Raw genomic sequence first — 22,565 nt, 5'->3', positions numbered from 1 at the left:
AACCCCAGAGATGGGGATTCAACCATCTTCCTGGAGAGCCTCTCCAGGCTTTGAGAACCTCTTCAGGGAAGACTTTTGTTTCTAATGACCCACTTGAACCTCCCCTGGTGCAATTTGAGGCCATTTCCTCTTGTCCTGTCACTTGTTCCTTGGCAGAAGAAACCACTCCCCACCTAGCTCCAAGCTTCTTTCTGGAAGTTGTAGAGAACCAGGCCTTCCTTCAGCATTTTTTTCTCCAGTCTGAACAACCCCAGTTCCCTCAGCTGCTCCTCTCCAGACCTGTTCTCCAGATGCTTCACCAGCTCCATTGCCTTTCTCTGGACCCACTCTAGCTCCTCAATGTCCTTGGAGTAAGGGCACAAAACGGAACCCAGTACTCAAGGTGTGGCCTCCAGTGCCCAGTAGAGGGGCACAATCTTTATTCTGATTCTGCTGGCCACACTATTACTGATTGAAACCAGAATGCTGGTGCCCTTAACCATCTCTGCATAATTCTGCTGGCTCATCTTCTTGTCCTGCAGTTGTTCGTGGCACTCTGTGGCACATCTAAGAATCCCAGGATGGTGGGAGTTGGAAGGGACGTCTGGAGATCATCCAGTCCAACCTCCCTGCTAAAGCAGGGGCACCTACAGCAGGTCATGCAGGATTACAGTGTCCAGGTGGTTTTAGAATCTCTCCAGAGAAGGAGACTGCCTGCTCCAGGGCTCTATTATCAGCTAAAAGCCAAACAGAATCACAGAATCAGCCAGGTTGGAAAAAACCTCAGAGATCAAGTCCAACCTATTACCTAACACCTACAAACAACTAAAACATGGCTCCAAGTGCCACATCCAATCCTTTTTTGAACACCTCCAGTGATGGTGACTCCACCACCTCCCTGGACAGCACATCCCAATGGCCAATCTCTCTGTCTAGGAAGAACTTCTTGCTAAGACCAAGCCTAAACTTCTCCCTGCATAGCTTGAGACTGTGTCCTATTCTTCTATTGCCTGGGAGAAGAGACCAACCCCCACCTGGTTGTAACCTTCCTTCAGGTAGTTGTAGAGAGCAATGAGGTCTCCCCTGAGCCTTCTCTTCTCCAGGCTAAGAGCTAAAACCTCTAACTGCTGACTCATTTGTGAATGAGGAAAACAGCCCTGTATTTTCCATATCTCATTTTAAAGTAAAATCAAAGTGTTTAGCCAGTGCATTACCTAAGCATAGAGATAACTTTGATATTCATGAAAAGTCACTGTTCAGATGATTACCAAACTAAAGCAGCAGCCTTTCAATACTAAAAGGAGCCAATCAGAAAGCTGGGGACAGACTTTTGAGCAGGGCCTGTCAGGACAGTACAAGGGCTGATGGTTTAAACTCAAAGAGGGAGAGTCAGACTGGAGAGAAGGGAAAGATGTTTTACACTGAGTGGTGAAACGGGACTCCTTCATATTTGCCAAGACAGACTATTGAAAAGCTTCAGATATAACATCAACCTGAAATTAGATTTTCACTCCTCAAGCTCACTGCCCATAAATATGCAGCTGCTACACCTCATGCCACTGGAACAAGGATTACAAGTGGTGCTGGGGAATCACACTGTAAAGGAATACAACAGGATGAGAAGAGTGAATGTTTTAGCTTGTTTTATCTAATAATATTCATGTCTTTTTGATGTGGAAAGAGCAAAAACCCCAAACAGTTCCAAAATACTTTGGATCTCTGTGCTGTTACAAAGCTGGTCATAAAACACCCTGAAGAATATTTACTCTCTTTATAAATTTAACATGAAATTGTGATGCATTAACTACTGTCCTGGTGTGAGCTGGAGCAGAGCTGGCTCTGGTCAGGGCTGGGAGTTCTCAGCTGAGCATCTGCTCAGGGAGACACTGACGTTCAGGGCAGGGCTGCACAGCCAGGGGCTGCTTCTAGCAGGGAGAAGCTGATCAGGAGAGTTCCTGCCAAGGGCTGAGCTGCACAAAGGCTCTGCCTGAGACTTGCTCCTGGCCACACCAAGGGCAATGCCACAGTTTGTGCCACACCTTGGGCTGCAGCTGTGGGGAGCAGCAGCCAGGACAGGGAACCCTCAACTGCCCAACAAGGGATTGCAGCCCATGGATGGCATCTGCAGGAGAAAGCCAAGAGATCACCAGGGCCAAGCCTCTTCTCCATGGGCCACTGTCCCAGGAGAACCCTGTCCCTTCTGCCTTCCATCCCCATCCCTGAGTTCCTGAATCCAATTCCAGAATCCAGCTCCTGAATCTGGTTCCCATCTGCTGCTGAGTCCAGTCTGGGACTTGCCCAGTGCCTGTCCCCAGCATCAGTGGTGCCAAAGGTGCTGTCATTGCCATCAGGGTTTGAATTCCACACTGGTTTGTGTCTCTGTGTCTCTACGCCATGGAATTGTTCTTTTTTCTATCCCATCTGATGGAGTTTCTTTCCCATGCAATCAGTCTCTCTCCCTTCTTCCTTTTGGGAAGGCAGAGGGGTTCATGGAGAGGCTCTGTCACTCCTCCAGTGGCCAGACCAGCCCTGACCTATGACATACATCAACAATATTCTGTCTGAAATGTCAAAAAGCAAAACAGAAAGTAATCCAACCTAAATTATTCATAAATCCATTGAGATACTGTCTTTTCACAATTAATATTTCTGAGAAAACAAAAACATATAAATACTGCTGAAAACAAAGAGAAAGTAAGATGCAGGCTCCAAGGTGACCTTCTTGTGGACTTCCAGTACTTAAAGGAGCCATTTGGAAAGCTAGGGACAGACTTTTGAACAGGGCCTGTTGGGATAGGACAAGGGGTAATAGGCTAAACTCAAAGAGGGAGATTTAGACTGGAGAGAAGGAAGAAATGTTTGCCACTGAGTAGGGTGAGACCCTCACCCAGTTAGCCCAAAGAAGTGATGGACGCCCCATCGTTGCAGGTCAGGCTATATGGTGCTCTGAGCAACCAACTTCAGTTGCAGATGTCACTGTTGACTGCATGGGGGTTGGACTGGATGGCTTTTGAAGGTCCCTTCCAACCCAAACCCATTCCATGAGTCTATGATTCTAGACATAAATGTCTGCCTCTGTATCTTATGTCAACTACAGCTATGTCACATAATTTAAGCCCTCACTCTTCAGGAAGGTTCACAAGACCTTTTCAAGGTTCATTTGGAAGGTAAAAAACAAGGATTGCTGTTAAAAATGTATAGGCCCATTGAGACACAGAAGAACTAAATCTCCCTAACATTAGGCTATATTTCTGGGCATCCCATATGGAAGATTTGGCAGCATGGTCCCAGGGAAACCCAGGGCTTCAGTGCCTCCAGATTGAACAACAGGCAACAGGCCAAATTCATCTGGCAAGCATCCCACCGCGCCTAGGTGATCTACTGCTCACCTCAAGTTGCAAAGAATGTGACTGCAGAGGTGATACCTGAATTGGGATGAAAGAAAACCTGAGGACACACACAGCATGCTGCTGTGGAGTGAGTTTTGGGTCACACCCAAGGCACACCTTGTTCCTTGAGAGAAGAGTCTGACCCCCACCTGGCTCCAACCTTCTTTCAGGGCGTTACAGAGACCCACAAGGTCTCACCTCAGCCATCTTTTCTCCAAACTAAACAACCCAAGGGCCCTCAGCTGCTCCTCACCAGACCTCTTCTCCAGGCCCTTCACCAGCTTTGTTGTCCTTCTCTGGATCTTCTCCAGCACCTCAGTGTGAGAGTGAGGGGCCCAAAACTGAACACAGTTCAGCCTTTTAGAAGGCTCTTGCTGAGCATTGAGGAGACTGCCTATAAGGCTGCTCATCCCCAGGCTCAACAGCCCCAGCTCTCACAGCCTTTCCTCCTCACAGAGATGCTCCAGGCCCCTCAGTATCTTTGTAGCCTCTGCTGAACTCTTTCCTTTAGTTCCCTGCCTTTCTTGAACTGGGAAGGGCAGAACTAGATCCAGTACTCCAGATGTGGCCTCACTGGGACAGAGCAGAGGAAGAGAACCTCCTCATTTATTTTAGGATGTTCAGAGAGCCTTGACTATGAAGGGGGGGGGGGGGGAATTAAAAAAAACCTGGATATAACAAGAAGGTGTGATAAGATTCATAAGGGTAAAAGGGACAGATTCAGAATATCATAGAATCATAGAATTGTTTGGGTTGGAAAAGACCTCTAAGATCATTGAGTCCAACCATATACCCAACACCACCATGGCTGTTAAACCACAACTGAAAGTTGTCCACATGTTTCTTGAACACCTCTAGGAATGAGCATAGGAAAAACATAGTAATTAGAGGGCAGGAGCCAGGAGGAGGCCACTGACAGTGGTAGAAATGCAAACCAGTTCTGAAAAAGGCCTTTCTGTGATAAGCAAACACGGTCCAACACTGTTTGTTGATTTTGGATGCATGGCACGTGACAAAATGAAAACCACTTCAGTCTGGATGAATGTAAAGGTTTGGAAGGTGAAGGGCTTGTGTTACATGAACACTGCAAAGCAAAGAGCAAATATTCTGAAACAAGAAGTGACTGCAAACCCTGTCAGGTCTCGGTGCAGAGCAGCGGGCAAGGCTATGACAGGTCACTAGTTTTGCTGATTAAATGTCAGGAGGAGTTGTAGACACAGAATAAAACAAAATGAGGAGGGGGGTTAACTGGGAATCAAATACAGCAAACATGGAAATACTGACATTTTCCTCTCAGATAATGGCAAAATTCAGGTCTCAGTTGAAGACCTAAAGATATCAGTGGGCTTTGGACAACGAATGTCACAACCACCCAACATTTCTGGAAGGGCAGAGCTCCCACGCTCAACAAGGTGCACAAAGAAACCATTTGAAAGGTGGGAGATGTTTGTGACTGCTGGATCTGTTTACTGAAGGCAAAGATCAAGCCCAGCCTTCAACCTAACACCACCATGGCCGCTAAACCATGTCCCCAAGTGCCATGTCCACATCCTTCTTGAACACCTCCAGGCATGGTGACTCCACCACCTCCCTGGACAGCCTGTTTCAGTGCCTGACCACTTGTTCAGAGAAGAAATTTTTTGTAATACCCCCCCAGAACACAAGAAAAAGGTTTTTTACTGTATGCTGGAGTAGGCTGCCCAGTGGGGCTGCAGAGGATCCATAGTTGGAGAGACACAAAGCACTATGGGACACAGTCCTGGGCAACCTCCTCCAGGCACCCTGCTTGAGCAAGGTCTTTGACCAGAACAACTCAAGAGGTCCCTTCCAACCCAAATGATTCTGTGAATTTATTCTCCCTTAAAATTGGTATTCCATGAAATGTTGCAGTTAACAGAAGGGAAAGGCTGAGACACCTGGGGCTGTTGAGACTGGGGAGAACAGTCTAAGAGGGGATCTCCTCCATATGCAGCAAGAGCTAAAGGACCTGTGGGGGTTAAGAGGATGGGGCCAGACTCTTGTCAGTGGTGCCCAGTGACAGGATAAAGGTCAATGGGCACAAACTGGAACCCAGGAAGTTCCACATGAAGGTGAGGAGAAACCCGTGTGAGGGTGCTGGAGCCCTGGAACAGGCTGCCCAGAGAGGTTGTGTTGTCCCCTTCTTTGGAGAACTTTCAACCTCACCTGGCATAGTTTTCATCCTGGGCAAGCTGTTGTGGGTTGGACTAGATGCTGTCCAGGTCCCTTCCAACCCCCACCACGCTGGGCTTTTGTGATTCTGTGATAAACAGGTTCCAGGGAAAAGTGGCTTAGAAATAATTAAATAAATCTGATTTGTTGTGGATGCATTTGGGTTTGGTTCAAACTCTACAATGATTTATGCTCCAGATGCTCTGCAAAGTGGATTACCCAGCTTTAAGGTTGCTTTTCTATCAGGCATGTCAAATGCTAAATTAAAAACAAAACAAACCCTAGAATGTGTGGATTATTTTTGTGTGCTAGGCGCTCAGGCTCGAAGAGTGTGACAGAGCATAAACTGTGAGCACAACTGGATCCCCAGTGAAGACTAAGCTCTAGAAGGAATGAAAGGCAAGGATAAGTGTGGCAATACATGCTCTCTCCTCCAAAACAGCTCAATTTAGGAGGGTGGAAATGCCAAGCAGTGTGGTAGACCCTTCTGACCAAGGATATTATACTGTGCTGGCCTGGAGATCCAGCAAAATGAAGGACCTAGATTTTTATCTGTGACACACAGTGCCAGTGAGTGACAGGATTTAGGCTACCTGAGGTCAACAGATGTTTGAAGACCACTTGAAATTGTCACCCAGCTTTTAATTCTTTTGCTACCCATATAGGAAACTCAGAATGTTGCCCAAACACAAATCCAGTTATTGGTGGTGATGACCCACCACCACCATCATTAAATGGGCAGCAAAGCTGGTGGAGTCTGGGGAACATGGCTGGTGAGGAGCAGCTGATGGAACTGGGGGTGTTCAGGCTGGAGAAAAGGAGGCTGAGGGGAGACCTTCTGGCTCTCTGCAACTCCCTGAAAGGAGGCAGGAGCCAGGTGGGGGGTTGTAGAATCATATCAGTTTCAATTTGAAAAGCTCTCTAAGGTCATCAAATCCAACCATCAACCTAAGACCACCACAGCCACTTAGCCACATCCCCAGGTGCCATGTCCACACATTTCTTGAATGTCTCCAGGGATGGTGACTCTGTCACCTCCCTGGGCAGCCTGTTCTATGGTTGGTCTCTTCTCCCTAGTATCAGGTGATAGAATGAGATTAAATGGCCTGAAACTGCACCAGGAGAGGTTTAGGTTGGACGTGATAAACAATTCTTTGCTGCACAGTGGTCAGCATGAAAACAGGCTGCCCAGGGAGGTGGTGGAGTCACCATCCCTGGAGCTGTTCAAGAATCCCGGGGACATGGCACCTGAGGACATGGTATAGTGGCCGCGGTGGTGTAGAGCTGACGACTCAAGGATCTTAGAAGTATTCTTTAAACTTCGTGATTCTATGGCCCAGATGATGTCAGATGGTCCCTCCCCGGGAGCGAAGGTCCCGTTAGAGGCGGAGACGCAAACCGAAGGTGCCGACTCCCCTCCGCGGGACCTCTCTGCCTCCTCATCGCCGCGCAATAAACGCGGAGAAACCGCCTACGCCCGGCGGTTCTCCTCCCCTGCTGTAAGGCTTCCAGTTACGGATACTACGAACGTGGGAGCGGCCTCTCCGCCCCGGCCCGGCCCCGGTCCCAGCTCCTCCCCACAGGGCCCTGGCGCGGCCTCGGGGCTGGCTGTCGGCGGAGGCCGGCCCGGTGCCGCGGGTAGAGGGAGGGGAGGGAGGCGGGGAGGGAGAACGGTGCGCGTCCGCCATGTCCGCGCTGCCTGCGCGGGGGCGGCGGTGTGCGCTGCGTGCGTACGAGCCGGAGGAGCCGGAGCTCGTAAGTTCCGCCGGTGCGCGGCGGCGGGAAATGGCGGGAGGGGGAAGCGGTCTGTTGGGCTCGGGTGTTGCGGTTCCTGGCGCGCAACTTACGCGGCCTTGCCAGGTCCTGCCGTCGGTCTTCCGCCTGGCCGGGAGGCCTCTGGCTCTGAGAGGATGGGGCATGAGGCGCCGCCGCGGCAGCCGCTGGCCCCGGGGCGGTGAGGCGTCGGTGGCCGCGGGTCTGCTGCGGGTCCATGAGGCTGCTGTCAGCCGTTAGCCCCGGGGCGGTGAGGCGGTGGTGAGGGAGCCGGCGGCCCCGGGGCAGTGAGGCGGCTGTTAGCCGCTGGCCTCAGGACTGTGAGGGAGCGATGAGGCAGCTGTTAGCCCCGGAGCCGTGAGGCGGCCGCTGGCCCTGGTGCTGTGCAAGAGAAAGGCACTGTGAAGCGTCCGCTGGGCCCCGGGCTGTGGGACAGAGCGGGGCCGTGCGGCTGCCGCTGGCTCCGGTGGCTCGGCTGCCGGTTCCCCCTGGTGGCGGCGAGGCGACAGTACCGGGCCGAGAGCGGATCCAGAGCGGGGCCGAGCAGCAGCCGTCCCGGTGCCGGTCCCAGTACGGAGGGGAGCAGCGGTGCCCTGTGGCCTCCCCTCCCCCGGTGTTAACGGGGTACACGCAGCCGTTTGCGGGGGAGCGATGTGTTCAGCGTGTATGTGCGGCATATACGCACAGTCTCAAGCTGTGCCAGGGGAAGTTTAGACTGGATGTTAGCAGGAAGTTCTTCACAGAAAGAATGATTGGCCATTGGAATGTACTGCCCAGGGAGGTGGTGGAGTCACCATCGCTGGAAGTGTTTAGAAAGAGACTGGATGGGGTGCTTGGTGCCTTGGGTTAGTTGATTAGATGGCGTTGGGTGATAGGTTGGACTGAATGATCTCAAAGGTCTTTTCCAACCTGGTCTGGTCCTATTCTATTCTATTCTATTCGGAGTGGTTTTCTCCCCCAAGATTCATCCCAGCAAGGTGTTTCTCATTGGCCACCTTGTAAGCATGGTTCTTCCCAGGGGTCAGAGTGTTAACTTTGGAAAATGAAGAGGAGTTCCAAGAACAACTTCTCCTGGTTTTCAGGCTGTCCCCTGCTGGTAGTCAGCCATCCTTGTCCACGTGTGACAGGAGCAAAACCTGTGGTTAGAAGCCAGCCTTGTTTATCAGAGGCACGCCATTTGCAGAGAACAGGAACAGCTGTTCTGTGAACTTTCTGCCTATTCTTGATGAAGTTACCTAGCAAAGAAGGAATTTCTCTTTTTTTGCTTTCTCCTGTTTTTGAGGCTAGATGGGCAAAAATAAATTAGCTTTATTCTACTTCTTGAGTTGCTGTTTGTGCACTAAAGGAAGCATTGGTCTCTTCTCCCTAGTAACAAGAGCTCAGACAAGAGGGAACGGCCTCAAGTTGCACCAGGGGAGGTTTAGGTTGGACGTTAGAAGAAACTTCTTCCCTGAAAGGGTTTTCAGAAACTGGACTAGGCTGCCCAGGGAGGTGTGTGAATCCCCACAGCTGGAGGTGTTTCAAAGATGCAGATTTCGTGCTGGGAGACATGGGTTAGCACTTGCCTTGATAGAGTTAGGGAATGGTTGGACTCGGTGACCTTAAAGTTCTTCTCCAACCAAAATGATTCTGTGGTTTTGTTTGAGCTAGTTATCTGCATTCCAAATAAAATTATTCTGAAACTCCCAGGACAGGGTAACACAGAATTGCTGCTGCTACCTCTATAAACAGCAGAATACATGAGTCAAGCTCTGCAAGATAGTTGTGAGTGAACTTATTACAGCTCAGAACATTCTCTATGTGGAGCAGCCTAGACAAGACATCGGAGGTTGTTGGTTTTGTTCTTCTTTCTATAAACAGTTGCTGTGGTCTAGGTAACAATTGAATCACCATGGCCAGATGCATTTAAGTCATGTTTAATACATTTAAGTTCTCCTTCCATCTAGTTTGCCCTATTGCAGCCACATCTGGAGTATTGTGTCCAGTTCTGGACTCCCCAGGTCGAGAGAGACAGGGAACTACTGGAGAGAGTACATTGGAGGCTACAAAGATGCTGAGGGGCCTGGAGTATCTCTGTGAGGAGGAAAGGCTGAGAGACCTGGGGTTGTTAAGCCTGGAGAAGAACAGCCTGAGAGGGTTCTCAATACTCAGCAAGAGCTAAAGGGCTTGTGGGGGGCAGGAGGCTGGGACCAGACTCTTGTCAGTGGTTCCCAGTGACAAGCCAAGGGGCAATGGGCACAAACTGGAATCCAGGATGTTCCATATGAAGATGAGGAGAAACTCCTTTGGTGTGAGGGTGCTGGAGCCCTAGAACAGGCTTCCCAGAAAGGTTGTGGTGTCTCCTGTGGAGAGATTCCAACACCTCCTGGCCACTGTGATCCCGGGCAAGCTGCTGTGGGTGCCCTTGCTTTAGCAGAGTATTTGGACTGAATGATCTCCAGAGGTCCCTTCCAGGCCCACTGTACTGGGATTCAGTGAAAAAGGGACAATAAAGTCTATTTATACAAAGTAACAAGAATGGTGTGAACAGGAGGTTGCACACGTGTGCTGAATCCCATCCTTGCCTCAGTGAGAGCAGGTTGTCACTTGCAGAACCAGTTCTGCTCCAGGTCACAGCAGGCCAATGTGATTTGCCATGACTTATCTTAAACTACATTTCCAAGCTGGATGTAGCATGATGATGCCTAAGCAATGGAATCATTTGGATGAAATCCTTGTTTTCCCTTTGAACAGCACCTGTGGCAGTTCAGGCTGGGTGCCGCCTGTTGCTGCCACACAAGATACACCTCCGGTGCCCTGGGGATCCAGCCCAGTGGGTGGACACTGGAAGCTGCCTATTTCATACCCATAATGTCCTGCTCCCTATGAATCTATCAGCAAGGTCTCACACTTTCTCTTTCTTCCCTTGCTGCTCCCATGGGAGATGCTCCCTGTCTGGTAATGGAAGGGGAAATATCTCAAGCCGCCTTAGGCCTGGCTAGGCCTAATGCCAGGAGGAGAAGGGGGAAGGGCAATCTCACATCTGGATAGCTGCCATTAGCCTAACAGTAGAGGAGGGGAAGAAAGAGCCCTGGGAGTTTGGGGTGTACCCTCAGGTAGGGAGAAGGGGAGTGCCTGGAGGCTTCTGGGTATGCTGTAAGGGATGCTATATGCTTGGGGATCTTTCTTGTCACTGTGCTTGTAGCTCTCTGTAAAACACTCACTGCTTTTCCATTTAAATTTTCCATCACTTCTGCAACCATTTGTGAGAGTCGCATTTTTCTGCCCTGGTGGGAAGCAAGAGAGGATCTGCCTGGCCTCAAACCAGGACAGCACCTCATTGGTCCTTACTAATCACAGTCCCTTTGAATCCTGCACTAGCTCCATGCACAGCTATTCATAGAGCCATAGAATGGTTTGGGTTGGAGTGGACCTTCAAGATTATCTAGTTCCAACCCCCTGCTATGGGTAGGGACACCTTCCACTAGACCAGGTTGCTCAAGTCCTCATCCAGCTAGGCCTTGAACATCTCCAGGGAGGGGGCATCCACAGCCTCCCTGGACAAACTGTTCCAGTGTCTCACCACCCTCAATATATAGAATTTCTTTCTAATATGCAATCTAATTTCTAGTCTAGTGATGCAGTGATTGATTCTTTCCTGAGGAAGAATTCCAGAGAGTGAAGGCTTCCCTGGAGCCAGCCTCTGCTAGAAACTTCCACAAATTGTCTTGGCATGGCTACGAGAAGTTTGTCAGCTATCTGCTGAATTCCTCTCACTGAAGTTAAGTGTCTTAACCCCCCCACAAAAACACAATACCTCGAATTTATTTTTAATAAGCCAAATTTCTTCTGATGTCATTTTCTTTCCCTTTTCCCCTTCATCTCCCACGTCTTGCTAGTTACTGCTCTGCTCTGCCTTTTAATAAAGGACGAGTTCTTCAGCAACAAAGAAGGAAATGTTTTCCCAGTGGAAGGAGCCCTACCTTTAGAGGACCTTCTCAGACTTTTTATTATTACATTATTCACTTTCTTAGCACAATACATATTTCACTTTTTGATTTGCTTCCCATCCAAATACCCTCTCTTCCTTGATAGTCTTCTCATTTCAACTCCTTTCCCCCCCCCCCCCTTTTTTTTTTTCCACTGAGGTTCCTGTTGTGTTGATCCATTTTTATTCTTGCATAACATATTCACATTTAAAAGTTCCTTTCTCTGCTTCAAGAGTCTGTTAGTTCTGTGGCAGCACGTTTTCTGCCTGTGAAATCACACTCTGCTGGAAGAGATTGGCTGTTGTTATTCCTTAAACAAAGTTTGGACAGAATAAAAAGAAAAGAGCACTTCAAAAGTCTGTGTATCTCTTCAGAATTCACTCAGGCCCTGAAATGTCTGTGCCAGGTCTGAAATTTCCCATTATTCTCTTAATTTGCTGTTAACAACTTCAAGGAGCCCCTGGGATTTAGGTGCTCTTCCCATTACGTGGTGTAACAGTCACGGGCCAAGGAGACTCTTCTCCAAGTTTCCAGTTGGTGTCTTCCACAGACTTCTAACTTAACCTTCCCAGTTCCAGCATGGTGGGGGTTGGAAGGGATCTCTGGAGATCATGTTGTCCAACCTCTCTGCTGCAACAAAAGTGTGGCCAGCAAATCAAGAGAGGTGATTCTGGTCACTGTGCTTTGGTGGCACCTTCCCTGGAGTGCTGTATCAAGCTCTGGGACCTCCAACACAAGAGATGTGGACCTGCTGGTGCAGGTCCACAAAGATGATCAGAGGGCTGAAGCACCTCTCAAATGAGGACAGGCTGAGAAAGTTGGGGCTGTTCAGCCTGGAGAGGAGAAGGCTCCAAGGAGACCTTAGAGCTGCATTTCAGTATCTGAAGGGGACCTAGAAGGCAGCTGGAGAGGCACTGTTTAGAAGGGCTTCTGGTGATAGGACATGGGTCAATTGTTTGAAACTGGAGCAGGGTAAATTTAGGTTGGACATTAGGAGCAAGTTCTTCACAATGAGGGTGTTGAAATGCTGGAACAGGTTGCCCAGGAACGTGGTTGAGGCCCTCTCCCTGGAGACATTCAGGATCAGACTTGATGTGGCCCTGGGCAGCTTGATCTAATTTGAGGTGTCCCTGCTGAGTGCAGGGGAGTTGTACAAGAAGACCTTTGAGGGTCTCTTCCAACTCAATGCAATCTGTGAATGTGTAAAGCAGGGACACCCAGGTGCAGGTGGCTTTGCAATCTCTTCATAGAAAGAAACTCCACAACCTCTCTGGGCAGCCTGCTCCAGTGCAAGTTGGAGCTTGAAGAGTGTGAAGTGAGTTGGTTCTGTAGCAATGGAAAGCTGCAAAAAGGTGACAGCATTCAGAGGAAGCGACAGAAATGATTACAAAATGTGTCTTCATAGCTGTCTGAGTTGGCTTCAGGGTTTTCCTTCTGTTTCCTGGCTGTAATTAGTCATTTCACACAACATCCCCTGATCTCCGCTCCTTTGATAAACTCCATCCTGAACTATCACTAATGGAGGGTGAAGGATGTTCTTCTCCCAGTGGCATTTTCTCCCCACTTTATGGAAGTGAGACACAGAGGTGTTTCATTCCATCTGCAGATTTCCCTGCTCATCCAGCATGAAATGCTATATTAAATGCAATATTTTGGTGTCCTGGCCTATTGTCTGATAGTCCATGTTTTACTAACTTACTGTCACAGGCCAGAGCTGGGCTGGCCACCAGAGCTTTTCCATGAACCCCTCTGCCTTCCCCAAAGAAAGAAAGGAGACTGGTGGTGTAGGAAAGAAACTCTACCAGCTGGGACAGAAAGAAGAACAATGCCATGGAATAGAGACACAGAGACACAAACCAACATGGAACCCAAACCCTGAGGGCAGTGATGGCACCATTGGCACCACTGATGCTGGGGGCAGGCACTGGGCAAGTCCCAGACTGGACTCTGCAGCAGATGGGAACCAGATTCAGGAGCTGTATTCTGGAACTGGATTCAGAAACACAGGGATGGAAGTTGGAAGGGACAGAATCCTACTGGGATGGCATCTATTGGGGAAGAAGCTTGGCCCTGGTGGTCCTTCAGCTTCCTTCTGCAGATGCCATCCATAGGCTGCAATCCCTTGTTGGGCGGTTGAGTGTCCCTTGTCCTGGGCACTTCTCCCTGCAGCTGCAGGCCAAGGTGGGACACAAGCTGTGGCAGTGCCCTTGGTGTGGCCAGGAGCAAGTCTTAGGTAGAGCCTTTGTACAGCTCACCCAGCTGTAGCCCAAGGTGGGACACAAGATGTGGAGTGACCAGGTCACTTCTTCCAAATGAACACAAGGTCATTATTTCTTATAAGCAATAAAACCCTAAAAACTTGTGTTCAGCAGCCTGTACCTTGAGATGAGATAGATTTACAGAATGGCTTGGGTTAGAAGGGGCCTTAAAACCTCCCTGCCATGAACAGTGACACCTCCCACTAGCCCAGGCTGCTCAAGGCCTCGTCCAGTCTGACCTTGAAGATCTGGTGGGAGGGGGCATCCACTACCTCCCTGGGCAACCTGTTCCAGTGTCTCACCACCCTCACTGTAAATGACATATCAATGTTGCCTTTAACTCTTCCAGAAACGACCATGCAAGCCCTTGGAACCCCTGCCAAACCAGGCTGGTGCTCTCCTCATCGATTGTGCCATGGAGCTGGACTCAAAACAGAAAATGTCTGCTGGCTCTGGTCCTTGGGCTGCAAAAACAAAGCAAAACTCAGTGGTATGTTTACACTGTTAACAACATCTGGTTTTTAGAACCAATTTTCAAATACTTTTGGTCATAAAATCACCCACAGTGGCACTATTTTCTCTTCTGTTTGATGGTGTTGTGTATGGTTTTGTTCATCAGAGCCTTGAAAACCATGGAAGCAGAGGTACTGCCCAACCTTGCCCAAGATGTATTGCTGGAGAATCTGTGAGTATATTAACCTTCCTGCTCTGACCTAAAAGATAGACTTGCTCTTAACTATTAGATCCATAAAACAGGAATAAAGCATGTAAACAAAAGAGGATTGATTCAGCATTTCTGAGGTACACCAGCAGAGCACAAACTAATGATAAAGCAGCAGCAGCATCTGCAAAATACAGAGGCTGCAAAGACATTTTTCAAATTCACTCTAAAAAGCAGTGTTTAGGAAGTGTTGATCTGCTGGAGGCTCTACAGAGGGATCTGTCCAGGCTGGATTGATAAGCCAAGGCCAGTGGGATAAGGTTCAACAAGGCCAGGTGCTGGGTCTGCACTTGTGTCACATCAATCCATTTTAAATGACCCTGATTTCAGGGATATACTCTGTAGCAGGGAAAAAGGTGGAACCTCCTGGGTTGTGTTTTCTTCTTAGCATGGTGGGGCTGTAAGGAACCTCATCTAGGTGATCACGTAGTCCAATCCCCCTGCTAAAGCAGGGGCACCCACAGCAGCTTGCCTGGAGTCACAATGGTCAGGTAGGTTTGGAATCTTTCCACAGAAGGAGATTCCACAACCTCTCATGGCAGCCTGCTCCAGGGCTCCAGTGCCCTACCACCAAAGAAGTTTCTCCTTATCTTCAGATGGAACCTCCTGGGTTCCAGTTTTTGCCTGTTGTCCCTTGTCCTGTCTGTGGGCACCACTGAGAAGAATCTGGCCCCATCCTCTTGCCTCCTATCTTTTAACTCCTGCTGTCTTAGGCTGCTCATGTCCAGGGTCAGCCCAGGTCTCTCAGCCTTTCCTCCTCACAGAGATGTTCCAGGCCTCTCAGCAGCTCTGTAGTGTCCACTGGACTCTATCCAGTAGTTCCTTATATCTGGATCCTAGAAGAGGACTGGGGATTCCAGCTGCAGCCTGACTAGGACAGAGGAGAGGGAGAGGAGTAGCTCCCTCGACCTGTGAGCCACACTCCTCATGCAGTTATTGCAGCTGTCAGATTCTTTTAAAATGAACTTTGAAACTATACACTGAGGGGAAAGGCTTGCAGTTTTTCATGAGATAATGTTTAGTGACAGGAAACTTTGTCATTTCAGGGACACTTCAATCATATCCTGGGCTTCTAGGAGTGGAAAAGTGATGGATCAGCAGAACTGCTCTTCTGGTTAGACTCTGAAGACTCACCTCTGAACCTCACACGGCTGGATATCTGCACATCACTCACAGCCTGCATCTGAGTGTGGTATCCACCACAGATCGCTCTGCTGTCACTCTTCCAGTGCACAATTCTGGGTGTGACTGGTTCTACACATGAAACAATGCTTCTGCTTCTAAGATAGCTCACAATATGGTTTGTTAAAAAAGCTGAATGAATTTTTTTAGACTGGTTAAGTTGGTCTGGCCTTTGGCCCAGTCTTCACCTTGGACTGGGGTCAAAGGCCATGTTGATGCCAGAGGTTTTCTTCTCACTCTTGGGGCACCTTCTCTGATACTCTTGGCGAAGATCCTTGCATTGACATGGGTCTGGGGCCTGCAGTTTTCACTCAGCCCTACGTGTGCAGGCAGAAGTGGGAGGACACAAGTGTCTTCATTTTTAGATGGCTGAAGGAAGGCCAGTGAAGAATCACATCTTGTGAGGTACAGTCAGAGACCTGGGGTTGTTCAGCCTGGAAAAAAGGAGGCTGAGGGGAGACCTTCCAGCTCTCTACAATTCCCTGAAAGGAGGTCAGAGTGAGGTGGGAGTTGGTCTCTTCTCCTCTCCCAAGGAACAAGTGACAGAACAAGAGGAAATTACCTCTGATTGTACCAAGGGTGATTCAGATTGGACATGAGGAACAATTTCTTCCACAAAGGGTTGTCGAGACCTCGCCCAGGTTGCCCAGGGCAGGGCTGGAGTCCCCATTCCTGTGGAGGGGTTTCAAAGCTCTGGAGACGTAGTGCTGAGGGACATGGTTTAGCAGAGGATATGGCTGTGCTGAATTAATGATTGGACTTGGATCTTAAAGTTCATTTTCAGTTTAAGCAATTCTATGAGTCTAAGAGGCCAAGTTGTCCAGTTTGGATATGACACTTCAGTGAGAGTTCTGGTTTGGGCATAAGGCTCCTGGAAGCTCAGAACTGAATGTCAATGTGTTAACTTCCTTTTTAAGCCAGTTTAAATTAAATTAGGAGCTCCAAAGTTAAAACCACTGGAAGACCAGGAAGGGATCCTGATTCCTAGATTCAGCCACAGAATGGTTTGGGTTGGAAGAACCTTAAAGATCACCCAGTTCCAACCCTCCTGCCATGGGCAGGGACACCTCTCACTAGACCAGGTTGCTCAAGGCCCTGTGCAACCTGGTCTTGAGTACCTCCAGGGAGGGGGCATCCATGACCTCCCTGGGCAAACTGGTGCAGTGTCTCACCACCCTCACTGTAAATGTGTGCTGCTGATAGCATCATACAATCAAGAACCATGGAATCATAAAGTCATACAATCACTGAATTGTTTTGGTTGGAAAAGACCTTGAAGATCATTGAGTCCAACCATTAACCCAGCATTGCCAGGTCACCACTAAACCATGTCCCTCGGCACCACTTCTCCAGGGCTTTGAAACCCCTCCAGGGATGGCAGCTCCACCACTGCCCTGGGCAGCCTGTTTTAGGCCTTTACATCCCATTTGAAGAAGAAACTGTTCCTCATGTCCAACCTAAACCTCCCCTGGATCAGCTTGAGGCCCTTTCTTCCCATCCTATCACTTGTTTCTTGGGAGTATAAAGCAGTATTAATTTATTAAGAAGTAGTTGTTAGTGTGAGTAGAATTCAGGAGTGTGTATACTCACTCTCAGTTTGTGCAGGGTAAGGATACTTCTAATATTGGTCTAATACTGTTTTTTCTTGAGTTGGCTTAAAATACATTAAAATTGAAAAAAGGAAAAGAAAAAAGGAACCTTCCATGAAAATTAAAGAAAGGAGCCTGGGGGGGCTGCATTTCAAGGCAGGAGGCAGAAGGGTGACAGGTCTGTGCCTTTGTATTGTATCCTACATTCCTCCTTGTTGCAGGAGGCCCCAAGTCCTAACAAAAACTTGAGAAATCCTGACAAAACTTGAACAGATTTTTTTTCTTTTTCCTTACATTTCTGGGCACACCACTGAAGTATTTTGGAGAAATGCACATTTCAGTTCCGTTCTGTGGAGCATCCCAAAGCGAAATACCTGATAATGGTCACACTGTGAGCCAAGGCTTACATCCAAACACTCACTGCTGCATCTTTGTGTCCGCTTTCCTGGTCTGACTCCTCCTGAACCCATCAACTGACTTCTCCAGTGGAACAAGAAAGATGTTGAGCTGTGTAGAAACGTCACTGTTATTCCCTGCTTTGTTCCCAAACAAGAAGACGAACACTTGTGGCTAAACTTCAAAGTGATTCTTTCAGCTAGGATGTGATTCCTTACTCCATGCCAGGGCAAGGAATGCATCAAGAAATCAAGCAGTATGAAAACAGATCATGCTTTAATAGTTTAATAGATTGAAGGCTTGTAATAGTGGTATTTTTTTAGGTAGATTTCCTGTTTCTGATGTGTTTCAGGGTGATAAAGCTGTCGTGATGAGTGCAGGTGAATGCTGCCCAGGTTGGGAGCTGTGGATGTTTTTCTTTAAAGCAGGTTTGTGTCAAATCTGCAGGAGAGCCATAAAAAAACCTTATTTTTGTATGACTTCTTTTTCTCCTCACCTTGTATAAAGGATGATTTGTTTTGTTTGTTTTATTGAGAGAGATTCTATGCTCTTTATATTTGCTAACATGGTGGTTTGTACACAAAATAACTCAGGTGATAGTTTATTCACCTGGACCTAATGAAACAGGCACGTGGTCTGCTTTGAATTCAGGTGAAAAAAGATGGAATTTAATATTTTTTAACTCTGTATTTTTGTAAATTGCTCCTTAGCAAAAGCAGAAGCATTAAAACAACACTTTGGCTACAGCTTGGAACTGTCTGCCTTTGTTATTCCATTAATAATTGAGTTACCTTCTGCAGACATTGAGGTATCAAGGTAAATAAAACCAATTTGGAGTTTATCTGAAGTACAATTTGTTGGGGTGTAGCCCACACAGAAGGGAAGGCTCCAGAGAGACCTTAGAGCAGGCTTCCAGTGCTTGAAAGAGGCTACAGGAGAGCTGGAGAGGGACTTCTGACAAAAGCATGGAGTGACAGGATGAGGGGAAATGGCTTCATACCAGAAGAAGCTGGATTTAGATTAGACATTAGGAAGAAATTCTTCCACTTGAGGGTGGTGAGGCATAGGAAGAGGTTGCCCAGAGAAGTTTGGAGGCTCCAAACCTGGAAATGTTCCAAGCCAGGTTGGATGGAGCCTTGAGCAGCGTGGTCTAGTGGAAGGTGTCCCTGCCCGTAGCAGAGGGGTTGGAACTAGCTGATCTTCATGGTCCCTTCCAACCCAAGCCATTCTATGATTCTATGACTTTCAGCTCCTGTTTAAGATTCTCTGCTTCTGGAAGGGATGGTGAGGAGATTCCCTGTTCTGAGGCACCAAGCTGTGTTTCTCAAAGTTCATAGGTCCATATACTGGTTTAGGTTAGAAGGGACCTTAAAGATCATATAGTTCCAACACCCCTGCCATGGGCAGGGATATCTCCCACTAGACCAAGTTGCTCAAGGCCTCAGACCAGATGACACCAAGCTGGGAGCAGATGTTGGTCAGTTAGAGGGCAGAAGGGCTCTGCAGAGGGACCTCGACCAACTGGACAGGTGGGCGGAGTCCAACGGGATGGCATTCAACAAGTCCAAGTGCCAGGGGCTGCACTTTGGCCACGGCAACCCCATGCAGAGCTACAGGCTGGGGTCAGAGTGGCTGGAGAGCTCCTAAACAGAGAGGGACCTGGGGGTGCTGATTGACAGCTGCCTGAACATGAGCCAGCAGTGTGCCCAGGTGGCCAAGAAGGCCAAGGGCATCCTGGCCTGCATTAGGAATAGTGTGGCCAGCAGGAGCAGGGAAGTCATTGTGCCCCTGGACTCTGCATTGGTTAGGCCACACCTTGAGTCCTGTGTCCAGTTCTGGGCCCCTCAGTTTAGGAAAGATGTTGAGATGCTGGAAGGTGTCCAGAGAAGGGCAACAAAGCTGGGGAGGGGTCTGGAGCACAGCCCTGTGAGGAGAGGCTGAGGGAGCTGGGGTTGCTTAGCCTGGAGAAGAGGAGGCTCAGGGGAGACCTCATTGCCCTCTACAACTACCTGAAAGGTGGTTGTAGCCAGGAAGGGGTTGGTCTCTTCTCCCAGGCAACCAGCACCAGAACAAGGGGACACAGTCTCAAGCTGCACCAGGGGAGGTTTAGGCTGGAGGTGAGGAGAAAGTTCTTCACTGAGCTAGTCATTCATCATTAGAATGTGCTGCCCGGGGAGGTGGTGGAGTCACCATCCCTAGAGGTGTTCAAGAGGGGATTGGACATGGCACTTAGTGCCATGGTCTAGTCATGAGGTCTGTGGTGACAGGTTGGACTTGATGATCTTTGAGGTCTCTTCCAACCTTAGTGATACTGTGACTGCTCAAGACTCCCAAGAGCTTTCCAAGCCCTAACCACCAACTTGCTTGGCCGTGTTGACTGCCCCCTGGGACATTCTCTCTTCCAACGTTCACGTGCAAGCGTTCAGTAGGTGGCTGCTGTTGTTTAGCCTTGGACAGATGCTGTGTTGGCTTCTGAAGTCCACACAGCTCCATGCCATTTGCTTTCGAAGGGGCTGTGGTGACGTTGGTGTGGTTACTGCAACACTCCAGAAAGCCCAGCGTGATATTTGCTTGCAACACAGGGTGTCATTCATGAGTTATACATAAATGGCAGCTTTACATATTTAAAAGGAACATGGACTGCTTCATATCTGAAGTATGGTTCCCAGGAGGCAGCCACCACCATTTGATCTATTTTTGATTAAAATGTAAAAATTAAAAATTAAATCAAATGGCGGGGAAATAATTCCTTGGGGAAAAACACACTTCAGTTATGAAGTATTCCCTGTAGGAACCTTGAGACTCTTACAGCTGTATTGTCTTATCTGTAGGTGGTCTTTTTATGTCTCACATAATTAAAATGAATTGCTGTTAGAGAACCCAGATTCCTGCATACAGATTTATGAACCTTGAGGCACCTCCAGTCGCAGACAGACAGCGGGAGCTAAAGCTCCCCTGTGCAGACAGCGCTGTGCCGAGGCAGGTACTGGGAGCTGTGGGCTTGGCTTGGGAGTGTTGAGGGTAGAGGAGGACCGAGATCAGTTGTATGAGGTTTAACAAGGCCAAGTGCTGGGTCCTGCACTTGGGTCACAACAGCCCCATGAGCACTCCTGGCCTGAGACAAAGCAGCTGGACATTGCCCAGTGGAAAAAGACCTGGGAGTGCTGGTTTACAGCAGCTGAAGAGGAGCCAGCATGTGCCCAGGTGGCCCACAGGAGCAGGGCAGGGATTATTCCCCTGTACTCTGAAGTGGTATCCACACCTGGAATCCTGGGTTCAATTTTGGGCCCCTCACTCCAAGAAGGACACTGAGTGGCTGGAGCAGGTGCAGAGAAGGGCAACAAAGCTGGTGAAGGGTCTGGAGGTCTGGTGAGGAGCAGCTGAGGGACCTGGGGTTGTTTGGTTTGGAGAAGAGGAGGCTGAGGGGACACCTCATTGCTCTCTGTAACTCCCTGAAAAGAGGTTGGAATGAGGTGAGGGTTGGTCTGTTCTCCCTAGTATCAGGTGATGGATTGAGAGGAAATGATCTGAAATTGTGTCAGGGGTGGTTTTGTTTGGACATGAGGAACAATTTCTTCACTGCAAGAGTGGTCAGGCATTGGAACAGGCTGCCCAGGGTGGAGCCACCATCCCTGGAGGTGCTCAAGAAACCTGTGAACATGATGCTTTGAGACGAGGTTTAATGGCCATGGTGGTGCTGGGTTGATGGTTAAGCTCCATGATCTTAGAGGGCTTTTCCAACTGAAACAATTCTATGATTCTATAAATCCCTACATCACTTGAATCTCAATTTTCCTAATAAAATACATCTGTATTAGGGGGGAAAGAAAAGGTAAGAGCACACAAATGTTTGTTGTACTACGTTGGAGAAATGTCATTTTAAAGCAGGGACGGTGTGATGCAGCCAGTTGGTGGTTATAAATATCTGAAGGGTGGGTGTCAAGGAGAAGGTGCCTCTCCTTGTCAGTTGTGTCCTGTGATAGGACAAGGGGCAATTGGAAGTTGGAGAAGGGACCTCCTCCACCTCTACTTTGCCCTGGCAAGGTCATAGCTGGAATACTGGGTCCTGTCCTGGGCCCTCCACTTCAGAATAGAATAGCCCTTCAAGATCATCACGTCCAACCTATCAACCAATCCAACCCACCTAAACAACTAAGCCATGGCACCAAGCACCCCATCAAGTCTCCTCCTGAACACCTCCAATGATGGCGACTCCACCACCTCCCTGGGCAGCACATTCCAATGGGCAATCACTCTCTCTGGGTAAAACTTCCTCTTAACATCCAGCCTAAACCTCCCCTGGTGCAGCCTGAGACTGTGTCCTCTTGTTCTGGTGCTGGCTGCCTGGGAGAAGAGACCAACATCCACCTGTCTACAACCTCCCTTCAGGTAGTTGTAGAGAGTAATAAGGTCACCCCTGAGCCTCCTCCTCTCCAGGCTAAGCAACCCCAGCTCCCTCAGCCTCTCCTCACAGGGTTTGTGCTCCAAACCCCTCACCAACTTCGTTGCCCTTCTCTGGACTCGTTCCAGCAAGTCAACCTCCTTCCTAAACTGAGGGGCCCAGAACTGGACACAGTACTCGAGGTGTGGCCTAACCAGTGCAGTGTACAGGGGCAGAATGACCTCCCTGCTACAAGGAATTACTGGAGAGAGTCCAGTGGAGGCTACAAAGATGCTGAGGGGCCTGGAGCATCTCTGTGAGAAGGAAAGGCTGAGATTTGAGGCTGTTGACCCCGGAAAAAGCGCAGTCTGAGAGGGGATCTTCTCAATGCTCAGCAACAGCTAAAGGCAAGAGGACGGTCACAGACATGTCAGTGGTACCCAGTGACTGGACAAGAGGCAACAGGCACAAGTCAGAGCCCAGGAGATTCCACCACAACAGGAGGAGAAAATTCTTTGGTGGTGGGATGCTGGACCCCTGGAGCAGACTGCCCAGAGAGATTGTGCAGCCTCCTTCTCTGGAGAGCTTCCCTCCCCACCTGTCCATTGTGATCCTGGGCAAGCTGCTGTTGATTCCACTGATCTAGCAGGGGGGTTGGACTGGAAGATCTCTAGAGGTCACTTCCAACCCTCCACCATTGTATGATTCTATATATTCATGAACATTTTCTCTGTAAAGG

General features: G+C 48.9%; 1 protein-coding gene across 1 annotated transcript; it reads left to right on the top strand.

Annotated features, from left to right (window-relative positions):
* The first annotated feature begins 7,243 nt into the window (after positions 1 to 7,243).
* On the top strand, positions 7,244 to 16,075 carry C30H10orf143 (chromosome 30 C10orf143 homolog). The gene is made up of 4 exons (XM_054174691.1): positions 7,244 to 7,313; positions 13,907 to 14,047; positions 14,177 to 14,242; positions 15,325 to 16,075. Exons 1-4 carry the CDS (start codon positions 7,245 to 7,247, stop codon positions 15,352 to 15,354), a joined length of 306 nt encoding a protein of 101 aa, XP_054030666.1. The 5' UTR covers position 7,244; the 3' UTR covers positions 15,355 to 16,075.
* Positions 16,076 to 22,565: the final 6,490 nt, after the last annotated feature.

The sequence above is a fragment of the Dryobates pubescens genome, chromosome 30, assembly GCF_014839835.1.
Source record: "Dryobates pubescens isolate bDryPub1 chromosome 30, bDryPub1.pri, whole genome shotgun sequence".
Taxonomy (NCBI): Eukaryota; Metazoa; Chordata; class Aves; order Piciformes; family Picidae; genus Dryobates; species Dryobates pubescens.
This window is presented reverse-complemented; position numbering and strand designations above follow the sequence as displayed.

Excerpts from the sequence above, each read along its gene's own strand:
- C30H10orf143 (XM_054174691.1), top strand. The coding sequence starts at position 7,245 with ATGTCCGCGCTGCCTGCGCGGGGGCGGCGGTGTGCGCTGCGTGCGTAC. Across the intron at positions 7,314-13,906 it reads AGCCGGAGGAGCCGGAGCTC|AAACGACCATGCAAGCCCTT; the intron begins GTAAGTTCCGCC and ends TAACTCTTCCAG. Across the intron at positions 14,243-15,324 it reads GATGTATTGCTGGAGAATCT|GGACACTTCAATCATATCCT; the intron begins GTGAGTATATTA and ends TTGTCATTTCAG.